Genomic DNA, 11,647 nt, shown 5'->3' with positions numbered 1-11,647 from the left:
CCACATCCCCGGATCCGAAGATCATCTTTCCTTTTATGTTCATTTCAAAGCCCCTGAACTACATCTATTTTTTTAATTGTAAGCGGCCGCCACGGTGTTCTCAATCTCCGTTTCGTTAAGGTATCACCACACGTCTCTCGATTTTTTGTCATCTTTGTTACTGTGTTGTGCGTCAGTGGTGCGTGACTTAGCTCATGTGGCGACCGAAATTCTTTCTTGGCTACATTCCGTAGTAAATAATCTACCCCCCGGCTTTTACTATCCTTCGCAGTACAGGGTGCTCAGTTTCGTCGTCTTTGTTACACTCGGTAAAGAAAATTAATGTATTCATCAGCACCGGTGTAACATTTCAGTGCGTCCCCCCCCGCACCCCCCACTTCTGTAGCTCACCCGGTGAAACCTTCCCCGAAGGAACGTTTGTATCCTTAGACATCAGTCTCCCAGGTGACGTCACAGTTCTGGGACGTCAGTCTCCCCGTCAGTGCTGTTTCAGCCCGACCCCTCTGACGTCACCAAAGCACACTTCCCGTCAGTCTCCCCGTGCTGTTTCAGCCCGGCCCCTCTGACGTCACCAAAGCACACTTCCCGTCAGTCTCCCTGTCAGTGCTGTTTCAGCCCGGCCCCTCTGACGTCACCAAAGCACACTTCCCGTCAGTCTCCCCGTCAGTGCTGTTTCAGCCCGGCCCCTCTGACGTCAGCAAAGCACACTTCCCGTCAGTCTCTCCGTGCTGTTTCAGCCCGGCCCCGCTACGTCACCAAAGCACACTTCCCATCCCCCCCCCCCCCCAAAAAAAAAAAACAACAACAAAACCCACGAAATATTATTCTGCACTTGTTAGCGTGCGCGCGTGTTTGTATGTATGCACACGCGCCGCACGAGAGGTGTGTGTGTGTTGAAAATGGTGAGAAGAGGATTAAAAAAAAAAAAAAATTTTAAAAAGAAAAAAAAAGGGTGTCAGCAGGATCAGGAGATTAACGTGAATTAAATCACTGATTTAGATCAAATCATTACACCCTGCCAAGGGTAAAATCAAAAACACTAGAGCTATTGGCTTTAATATATTATGAAGGACGTGAATTTCTCATGTCTTTTTACATCTATTTGCTTTTTTTTTTTTTTTTTTTTACATTATAGTTATTATTTATTTATTTATTTATTTGTGTAAGCTTATCTATCTTTTATTCACCTTTTTTTTTCCCCCTCAAGGCCTGACTAAGTGCGTTGGGTTACGCTGCTGGTCAGGCATCTGCTTGGCAGATGTGGTGTAGCGTATATGGATTTGTCCGAACGCAGTGACGCCTCCTTGAGCTACTGAAACTGAAACTGAAACTGATGTCTTTCTTTTAATATCTCCTGGTTCACTGCGCTGTGCGGTACGGGTTCGAACGGGTCATCCTTATGTTCCCCCAGGTCTTTCTTCCCGCTAGTTCACATTTACTTTCAATAATGTTCAACTTTAGAATACTAAACTCAGGGGGGCTGTTTAGACGAAAAACAAAGGGTGTCTCAGGCTCACCTCGATGCGCTAAGTTGAATGGAACCCTCAGCTAAGCTGTACGACCACTACTTTCCCATGAAACTGCGACAATTTTATACACAGTAAGCTCAGCCGATCACAGCCAGAGCAACCACCTACAAGCCATTTTGACTGCTGATCACGCGGGTGGTCGCGTCATCAATCTCTGTGTGTTTTCATTGCAGTCAAAATGGCGTGCAGGTGGGGAAGGAGTACTCGGCTTACTGTGTATTTGTCGCAGTTTCATGTGAAAGGAGTGGTCCTAGAGCTTAGCTGAGGGTTCCATTCAACTCAGCGCATCGAGGTGAGCCTAAAACACCCTTTGTTTTTCGTCTAAACAGCCCCCCTGAGTTTAGTATTCTCAAGTTGAACATTACCACTTTCAATCAGGTCTCTGGCGTGATCTGCTCCGCACAATAAAGAAGCTAAGCACATATAAAATGACTTTTGTCTTCTGTTATAGTCTTCTGTTTGGACATTTTGGTGGTCGAGTCAAGCTCGAGCTCTCAGAGCGCATGCGCGATATAACAAGTGATTATGCGCAAGGCAGCGGCTAAATATGCCTATGCGCACGGTATCACCATAAGGTCAAAGTTGCCCCAAGTCTGTGTTCCCCCAGGGGGGTTTGGGGGGGTTTGGGAGGGGGGGGGGGTAGCTTTCTGGGACAGCTTAGGACCCGACTAGTTCCCGGGGGGGACGATTAAGGGCGTTGATACATCCACCCCGGTGACAATTTGGGACCAACGGAAGAGAGTGGCGGGGATTTGGGACGTTACATCGGGTCTGACGCCGCACGGCAAATTTTCACTGACTGACATTCACCGCGGTTTTTACCTTGAACGTAATGTAGGTGTCGACTTACTGGGGTTGAAACTTTACTGGGGCACTAAAATTTGGTCGACGTGCAAAAAGGGGAACAGAAAGGGGACTATTGGATTCAGTGATTGATGATTGCGTCAGTACACTCACTCACCCACTCTCTCTCCTCACACCAACAGCAGGGCCACATGCAGTGGTTTTTATAGAGTGTTTACTTTTACTTTACACTACAGCACACACACTAAGCACTTCACCCTACTTAACACAAGCAACACACACATAAAGCAGCACACAGTAAACAGTTCACCCTATGTACGTATGCGGATTCGAATCCTGGACTCTCAAATGTGTGTGCGTTAATACATGCTCACGTGCAGCAAATCTTGATTATGATGTATATAACTGCGCACATCCTTAACCTTTAGAAAATCAGATTTTCTAACAATTATATCAAGACTGAGCTATGAACTGAAATATGAAGACCTTATGTGTCTTGCTGTAATTCAGAATGGGAGGAATGGTGGGAATTAACACTGCCTGAGTAATGATTGTAACCTCAGCAGTCGAATTTTATACAATCGAGAGTTTGTTATAATAAATCTGAAAAGCAACCTCCCCCTCCACCCCGAAAAAAAGGTTTTTACTGATGATCTGGCCGCATTTCATGAAAACATTTTAAGCCATCCATTCACGTGTCACAGTAACAGAGTTAAAAAACAAACAACAAACTGGGCTGTTGTATATGCAAAGACGTTCAGCTGAAGAAAAAGTAAGAAGTAACCACGCGAAAACAAAGACAAAACAAGCAACCAATAAATACTAATATTTATAGTTTTCAAACATCTTTTTCAAAGATCTAACTTTTGAACTTTTGCAACTTTTACACACACACACACACACACACACACACACACACACACACACACATATATATATATATATAAAGGACATCAACGCAAAATAATCAAGAAGCGTGAAATAATCACAAGAACGGTGGCAGTCATAAAACCCGCAGAGAATAATGCAGAATCTGTAACCAACGGAAATCCAAACCACTTATAATGATAATAATAATAATGATAGTATTTATATAGCGCTGAATCTTGTGCAGAGACAAATCTAAGCGCTTTCACACTAGTCATTCACACGCATGCATAACTCAAAAACTGAAGAAACTGAAGACAAGGAAGAGGCAGGGGAGGGAAGCTATCTTGTGAAGAGGTGGGTTTTAAGGCCAGACTTCTGAAAGGGATGGGGAAATCAAAAGTTTTCATCAAAATGAGGTTAACCCGTTCAGTCAGTTTTGGTTTTACCTCTCACACGGCACCAGCACACCATTTTCACGCTGCAGCAAATCAGCGCACACGACAGCGCACACAGACCAAACACGAAGGCAAAGACATCCAACGCGAGGAACCGGTACAGCGGCATTTTCTGTCCTGCATAACGCATGTACTCGCCGCCATACTGCATCACGTGATCCAGCCATTTGGCGGCTTCCTGCATGGGCATCCCATACTGCTGACGGAACAGGGTGGACGCTTTGGAAATGGCCTGCTTGTAGCCAGGCTCCTGTGCCACTGTCAGGATGCGGTTCAGCAGTTCTTCCTGGCTGACGGTGCGGAGGTCCACCACTTCCCCGAAGCCCTTTCTCAAGATTCGCTCACTGTTGTAGTGCTGCTCAGCGAAGATGGGGGTGCAGAGGAGAGGGACTGCGTGGAAGAGAGCCTCGTACTGACCGTTATTACCACAGTGACTGACGAACACTTTGGTGTTAGGATGACCCAGCAAGTCGTTCTGAGGCAGCCACTTCATGGTCACCACTTTGGCCGGGTGTGGGGAGGTCAGGTTGGATCGAAACACCACTTTGTAGGGCAGCTTTTGAAAGATGTGAAACAGTTTGTCACTGATGTGTTTAGGGACACCCAGAACAGAGCTGCCAAAGGTGACGACGACCACCCCGCGTGTGGCGCTGCCCATGAAGGCCTGGAGCTCAGGGGGCAGAGGCTTGGCGTGCTCTATCACCGTGCCTCCGATCAGCTTGACGTTGGGAAGCGTGGGTCTGGGGTAGTCCAGGATGTGGTCCATCTCCACCAGCCACACCTCAGCCCGAGCCAGCAAGTCACTGTTGGATATGTAGGGCATCTCAGGGGCGTGGGTAGACGCCACACCTCTGGGCATGAAGGGGTTAAATACATGCAGTATTACGTGTATGAACATGTTCCCCACTCGCTCAAAGAAGGTCATGTTGTCAGATGACGCAAACCCGATTTGCAAAGGGTTCACAGCGGACGAGATTGGCATTCTCATGGCGTGAGCATCATACACCGTTCCCAGCATTGCAAAGGGGACTTGAAACTTGTAAGGGAGAACCGCCAGAGTGTAGGAAAGAGGCACACTGTCAAGCACTATCAGATCCGGTTGAATATCACGAATCATCTCTTCCAGCTCCCGATTCCACAACATTTCATCACACATTTTCAAGATCAACGGAAGCACGCTCCGCATATTTTCGTCATTAGTTTTCCCTGCAAAGTACCCATCTACCACAGTTTTGACTGCAACCGCTTCATGGTTCTCGCTCATTTTGCAAGGAATGGTGGTGATGTTGGAAGTGTCCAGAACTCCCCGTTCCAGTACATAGTCCACCACGACCACCCACACTTCGTGACCCTGTGTTTGGAGGGTTCGAGCAATCTTGACGTGATCTATGGAATGGCTTGTGCCGACGGGGGCGGGTATGAACACCACACGTTTGGCTTCCAGTAGCAGGTCGTGGAGTGGAAGCATCGGCATCAGCAATGTGACGATCCAAACTGTCCACCACTTCTTCTCCATGATGGTTTGGTGCAGCTTATATGCGAATATATATATATATATGTGTGTGTGTGTGTGTGTGTGTGGAGTGATGGCCTAGAGGTAACGCGTCCGCCTAGGAAGCGAGAGAATCTGAGTGCGCTGGTTCGAATCACGGCTCAGCCACCGATATCTTCTCCCCCTCCACTAGACTTTGAGTGGTAGTCTGGAGACAAGTCATTCGGATGAGACGATAAACTGAGGTCCCGTGTGCAGCATGCACTTAGCACACGTAAAAGAACCCACAGCAAGAAAAGGGTTGGATCTGGCAAAATTTTGTAGAAAAATCCACTTCGATAGGAAAAAACAAATAAAACTGCATGCAGGAAAAAATACCAAAAAATGGGTGGCGCTGTAGTGTAGCGACGCGCTCTCCCTGGGGAGAGCAGCCCGAATTTCACACAGAGAAATCTGTTGTGATAAAAAGAAATACAAATACAAACAAATACAAATCCACTGGCTTCAGAGAACAGCCTGCCATGCACTTTTCCACTCAGACTTGTTGCATCCCTTACGCTTTTAGCCGAACTGAGCTATGCGTGCTTGACTGAGGAGATACCGCACAGGAAACCTGATATGACAGTGGCGGCAACATAAATGCGGATAAAAATAGAATGACGCGAGCTGGCTTTTTTGTTGTTGTTGTCATAATGAAATTGGGTTGTGCGCAGTAGGTGCATGACCAAGCTTATGCAGTGACTGATCGTCTTTCTTTCCGAGTCAGTGACCGTATGGGGGAAGTTCGGCTTAATTCCGAACAGTGTGTTATTGCGAACGGTTCATATACAGCCCCAGTTCGAAGCCGGCTCTCACCACACACATTTTACAGTCTGTCTCCTTCGACCTCGTTCTGATATTGAATGAATACCTGACGGGCGCAACAGCCGAATGGTTAAAGCGTTGGACTTTCAATCTGAGGGTCCCGGGTTCGAATCACGGTGACGGCGCCTGGTGGGTAAAGGGTGGAGATTTTTCCGATCTCCCAGGTCAACATGTGTGCAGACCTGCCAGTGCCTGAATCCGCTTCGTGTGTATACACATGCAGAAGATCAAATGCGCACGTTAAAGATCCTGTAATCCATGTCAGCGTTCGGTGGGTTATGGAAACAAGAACATACCCAGCATGCACGCCCCGAAAGCGGAGTATGGCTGCCTACATGGCGGAGTAAAAACGGTCATACACGTAAAAGCCCAGTCGCGTATATACGAGTGAATGTGGGAGTTGCAGCCCATGAACGCAGAAGAAGAAGAATGAATACCCATTTCCAAAACCCAGTCAAACTTAAGCTGTTTTGGTCTGTTTCCTCGCTATTTCTTTATTAGCAACAATTTCAAATGTTTTCGTGTTGAATTCTCTCCATGGGGAATTCAGGGGTCTTAAGTATATGAACAGCATCCCCGCATTCTGGAAATTCTGTGCTGGTAATTTCCTCAGTCTTTTCTGTTGCTCTATTTCTGCCATTTTTTTTTTCTCTTCTTTCACCGTTGTCTCCTTTTTCTACCTTCCCAGTCCATCCCCCTTTCTTTGACACTTTTAATTTCTTTCATTTTTTTAATTTTTATTTTTTAAATAAGATATATATTACTCTTTTCTGCTGTCTATGATATACTGTCTGTGCTCTTTTGCTCTGGCGATTAGGGAGTGACATTGTAAACACTGGGATGGTCAATAGCTGTCCATATGTCCTTTTGTATTTTTTATGCGGCTTTGAAGTATTTTTCCCCCATCATTTCTTTATGATTTTTTGTGATCTGGGGATGATAAATGAAGCGGCGGAAAGGCTGACATGACGTCCTCAGCATGGACAAGTCTTATTTCACTTGAGCGTAATGGTTGAGATAATACGTCATGAACAATGTTGTGCAGGTTTTTTCTTCTTAAAAAAAAAAAAATAATAAAAATCTCACAGTGACAGGGTTTTCTGTTGAATGCAGTTGAATTTTGATTGAGTTGGGCAGTCCTTATATGGCCCCGTGTAGCTGGCTGGACTATAACTCATTAACAACAATTTCATATGTTTCATGTTGAATCTCTTTCTTCTTCCTTAGGCTCTTCTCTCAACAAGTAATTACAACACAGTGCCCCACACAAAGAGAAGCCAACAAAACCTCTCTTATTAATAAATCAAACCAGTATCGCGAATGCCAATGTTTCAGAACAACAAAAGAAAGTTTCTGACAGCCAGTGCGGGTCTACTTGAACAACTTTTAGAGCAACCCTTGTAAAAACTGCAATCAATACTTCTGTTGTCTTTTCCGTTCCCCGCTTGTATTTGTCACCATACATTACTGGATCATGACATCCGCCATTATATTTCACCAATATATATTTGTTCCCCTCAGAGTACTCTTTAACCTATTGACTGCTGAACACAGATCAGTATGGCATCAATTAATCCAGAGTGCAAGAACTGCTTTTCGTATTGTGTAATAAACTTTGATGAACACAAGGAATGCAAGAATCCAAGAGAGATGACTCCAGATACAGAATGGTGACTCACGCCCTGACTTGAAACCTCAATGTTTGACTCACTTGTGTAAACAAAGTGAGTCTATGTTAAAATCCAGCTACGGTTGTCTCTCTCTGTGTAGGTTGTTTGTGTGGTAAAACGTTAACATGTCATTTTCTCTGAAAACACTTTAACGTTTAACATAAAACTTAGCACACTAATGGGAAATAATGGGAAACACTTTTTTTTCCACTCATACTGTTTTCATGACAATGCAGCTTTGGGATGGGCACACAAAAAATAAGTTTAAAAAAAAAAGAAGCCAAATTATTTGCACAATAGATTTACTGTTACATTTTTTATTTCTATTCATAAAACTTGACACTTTGATTTGATATACTGAAACAATGATCAACAGCAGTCGCTTTTATTAATTTTTGTTCAAATAGAATCTTCTTTCGGTTAGTCTGAAAGTTACATTGATGAATAAATCTCTTTGGGGCAGCTAATTGAAGGGGAGATTAATCATGTTTTGAAGCATGAGCATTGATTTGTTTTTAAACTGATCTTTCTCATCTAAAACAGAAAGACTTTTGTGTGTCACACTCAGTGTGAAGACCTTTCACAATGCATATTCTCCCAAGTTGTATTTTTTCGGGAAATAGCAGATTGTACACAATGTGATGTGATTCAGAATTAGGTCATGGAAAAAAAACCCGTCATACTTTGTACGTCAAAGATTAGTGACGTCTAACAACGCTGCTTGACAGGATGACTGCTTCTTAAAAAAATAAAAAAAAATCCTTTGTTCAATTAAGTATATATATCACAAGTGAGTCTTGAAGGCCTTGCCTCTCTTGTATTTTTGTTGTTGTTTGTTTGTTGTTGTTGTTTTTTGTTGTTGTTTTTTCAGTCAGGCAACAGTCAGCCCAACACTGTGGAGCGTCCTCAACAGCAGCAGTTAAGGGGTTAAAGTTCAGCTGCACAAAGCCTTCAGCAGAAATAGAGGATAGTGAGTAAAGTTGGTTGAAGTTGTGCAACATCTTGGGCTGGCCTCTGATCTTTGCTGCCAGATCCATATCTCGTGTTTCAGGGTTCTTCTTCCTCTTCTCCCTTTCCTCCCCCTCCTTCTCCTCCTCCTCCTCCTACTGGTTAAGACGTTCATCTGCCAGTACAGAGTCCGTGAGGGACTGGGTTCGATTCCCGCTCTCGCTCTTTCTCCCAAGGTTGACTGGAAAATCAAACTGAGCGTCTAGTCGTTCGGATGAGACGATAAATCGAGGTCCCGTGTGCAGCACACACTTAATTAGCGCACCGAACAGAACTCGTAGCAACAAGAGTGTTGTCCTCTGACAAAATTGTGTTGAAGAAATCCCCGCTGACAGGTAGGTGTACACAAATATGTATGTATGCACTCAAGGCCTGACTAAGCGCGTTGGGTTTTGCTGCTGGTCAGGCATCTGCTGAGCAGATGTGGAGTGGCATGTATGGATTTGTCCGAACGCAGTGACACCTTGAGAAACTGAAACTCCTCTTTCTCTCCTCCTTCTCCCCCCCCCCCCCCTCCCCGCCCCCCCCCCCCCCCGTCTCTGTCTTGATACTCACGTATGGGTCTCTCTGTCTCTGTCTTGATACTCACGTATGGGTCTATTTGCATTAATCATTTTTTATTTCCTGTCTGCACAAGCCGAGCTTTTAACACCTGGATTAATTTCTTTTCTTGCTTCTGACGTCGCCATTGTGTGTTCGCGGCCCACATGTATAGAAGTGGTTTGAGAGCAGAGTTGAAAGGCAACATGAACACAACCATGGTGCCATAGATCTGATCGAAACCAGCAACACCATGTGAATTCATCATCGTCACCAGTCCGAACGCCAGCCAGCAAACAGCATCTGTGACAGCCACTTTTCCCATCACGTGCACTGAAGTATAAACGGGTCTCTGTGAGGGACTGAGGGTTATTCTGTACTTTGGTGTTCGCCTGAAGATGACAGCTTGACCAGCTATAATCATCACACAGAAAATAAAGTTGACTGCCACAATAACGGTGAACCATCTACAGTTGTGTTTAGAATGATAACGATCAAATGAAACCAGACGACAGAGACCTGACTGACCCTGGAGACCCCAGTGGGATAGTCCAGGAAGAAATGGAATCATTGCCAACAGAATCCCAACAATCCACACACAGCCTGTTTCAGGTAAACGTTTACTGAATCTCCTTCCACTGTTGGGGAAACAAAGTACACTGATGTGATGCAAAGTGATAAACCATATCATCAATTCTGACACTGTACTAGACAGAAAGAAAAGAAAACCAGCCAGCTTGCAGATTGTATCACCAGTCCATGCTTTTTCAATGTGGATGTATTTTCCGTGAAATATAGTGTCTGCTATCACGATAATGCTGACGTGACATCCCATACACATGTCGGCGAGTTGCAAGTGGGAAATAGTCTTGGTGATACTGCTTCCAGTCGCTTTTTTCACAGCACGTGAAGTCATCAAACACGCCAAATTGCCCATCATGGCAGAAACGCCAATCAACCAAAAGAAAATCCTGTACAGTTCAGTTGGTAGCAGTGCAGTACACGAAGGGAGTACATTGTGTGGTGCAAAACAGTTAATTTCACTGGAGTGCTTGGGTAATAAAGTCAAACAGCAAAGTCTGTAGTTGGATGAAAAGATGCGATCTAGTTGAACACATTTTGAAAACAGATCTAAGGGGAAATCAGTAACTCTATTTCCTCTTAGATCCAGCGTTTTGAGGTATGGCATAACCTTAAAACCTACCGCTTCAATAGTATCTACAGTACAGTGTGACATGTTCAAAAACTGCAAGAAAGGCAAATATGTGGATAAATTATTGTGAAGGATATTGAGATCAGTTTTCGATACATCCACTCGAGTCAGAGCATAATGAACGTGCCTCTTTGCTTCACTATTCATCGTGCTAAGAGGGTTGTTTTGTATGTGTAAAACTCTTAAATTCGACAGCTCAAGAAAAGCTGTCACATCGAGTGTTCTTAGGTAGTTATTGGCAAGATTAAAATATTTCAGGTTTGCAAGTTTGATATGTGAAATATTATGAAGGGAGCACTGGGACAGCGTCAAATGAACAAGATACGTGTTTTTATTGAAATAATCTAGAGACATGTTTGAAGATGTTGCGTCTACGTATCGTAACTGAAGATGTTGGTCTGGAGGAAATGGTTTGTTACACAGGAAAACATGACCTTGACACAGACAACCTTCGGGACAGGTCCTGTCACACAACAGTTCGTCATCCCGCTGTGGACACTGACCCCAGCCATCACACAGGTGATCACCATGCACACAGACTCTGGAACCTCGACACTGGTAGAAACCAGGACACGTTGCTGTCTCACAGTCTTGTTCGTCTTCACCATATACACAGTCAGAAAAACCATTACACCGGGTGTAGACAGGGAGACAATACAACCACTCAACTGTGCAGCGATAATGACTGTGAGGACAAGAGTCGTCAGCTGTCATTACCTGTTGAGAGAAGTAACCTGTCCCATCCAGATTCACATAAAACTGTTGCTTCATGTCTTCCTCTTTGACATCAGCCAGGTAGCTGCTGTCATCAGGACACTCAAACTCATCAGAATCGTCAAGACAATCTGAGTATTGGTTACAACGTTGACTGAGTGATACGCATTGACTGTTAGAACAGAAATACCCAGTGCAAAAACTGTGTTCACAAAATGACTCATCACCATTATCAGGACAGTCCTGTCTGAAGTCACACACCATAGTGTGATGCACAGTTGTGATGCCATCATCACATCTAAACATGGTGTACGTGTGTGTCATTTTCCTTCCAAGTACAAACATGTCAGTATGCTCTGCATCAGTCATGTTCATGGATGTGCAAAATGTTGTATACGATGTTTTCATACAAAGACTCCAGGAATCTTGTGACAAAAACATATGTGTAATGTGATTGTGTGAACAAACTGATATAGATTGTTTTGTAT

At 44.3% G+C, this 11,647-nt stretch overlaps 1 protein-coding gene across 1 annotated transcript; it reads right to left on the bottom strand.

Moving 5' to 3' along the window:
- Window positions 1-3,366: 3,366 nt before the first annotated feature.
- Window positions 3,367-5,799, bottom strand: LOC143277151 (UDP-glucuronosyltransferase 2A3-like). The gene is made up of 2 exons (XM_076581910.1): window positions 5,636-5,799; window positions 3,367-5,189 (listed from the first exon to the last, which is right to left on the bottom strand). The coding sequence occupies exon 2, from the start codon at window positions 5,172-5,174 to the stop codon at window positions 3,630-3,632; it is 1,545 nt and encodes a 514-aa protein (XP_076438025.1). The 5' UTR covers window positions 5,175-5,189; window positions 5,636-5,799; the 3' UTR covers window positions 3,367-3,629.
- Window positions 5,800-11,647: the final 5,848 nt, after the last annotated feature.

Source organism: Babylonia areolata, chromosome 33, assembly GCF_041734735.1.
Source record: "Babylonia areolata isolate BAREFJ2019XMU chromosome 33, ASM4173473v1, whole genome shotgun sequence".
In the NCBI taxonomy this organism is placed as follows: domain Eukaryota; kingdom Metazoa; phylum Mollusca; class Gastropoda; order Neogastropoda; family Buccinidae; genus Babylonia; species Babylonia areolata.
Note: the sequence above shows the minus strand (reverse complement) of the source record. Positions and strands in the feature narration are given on the sequence as shown.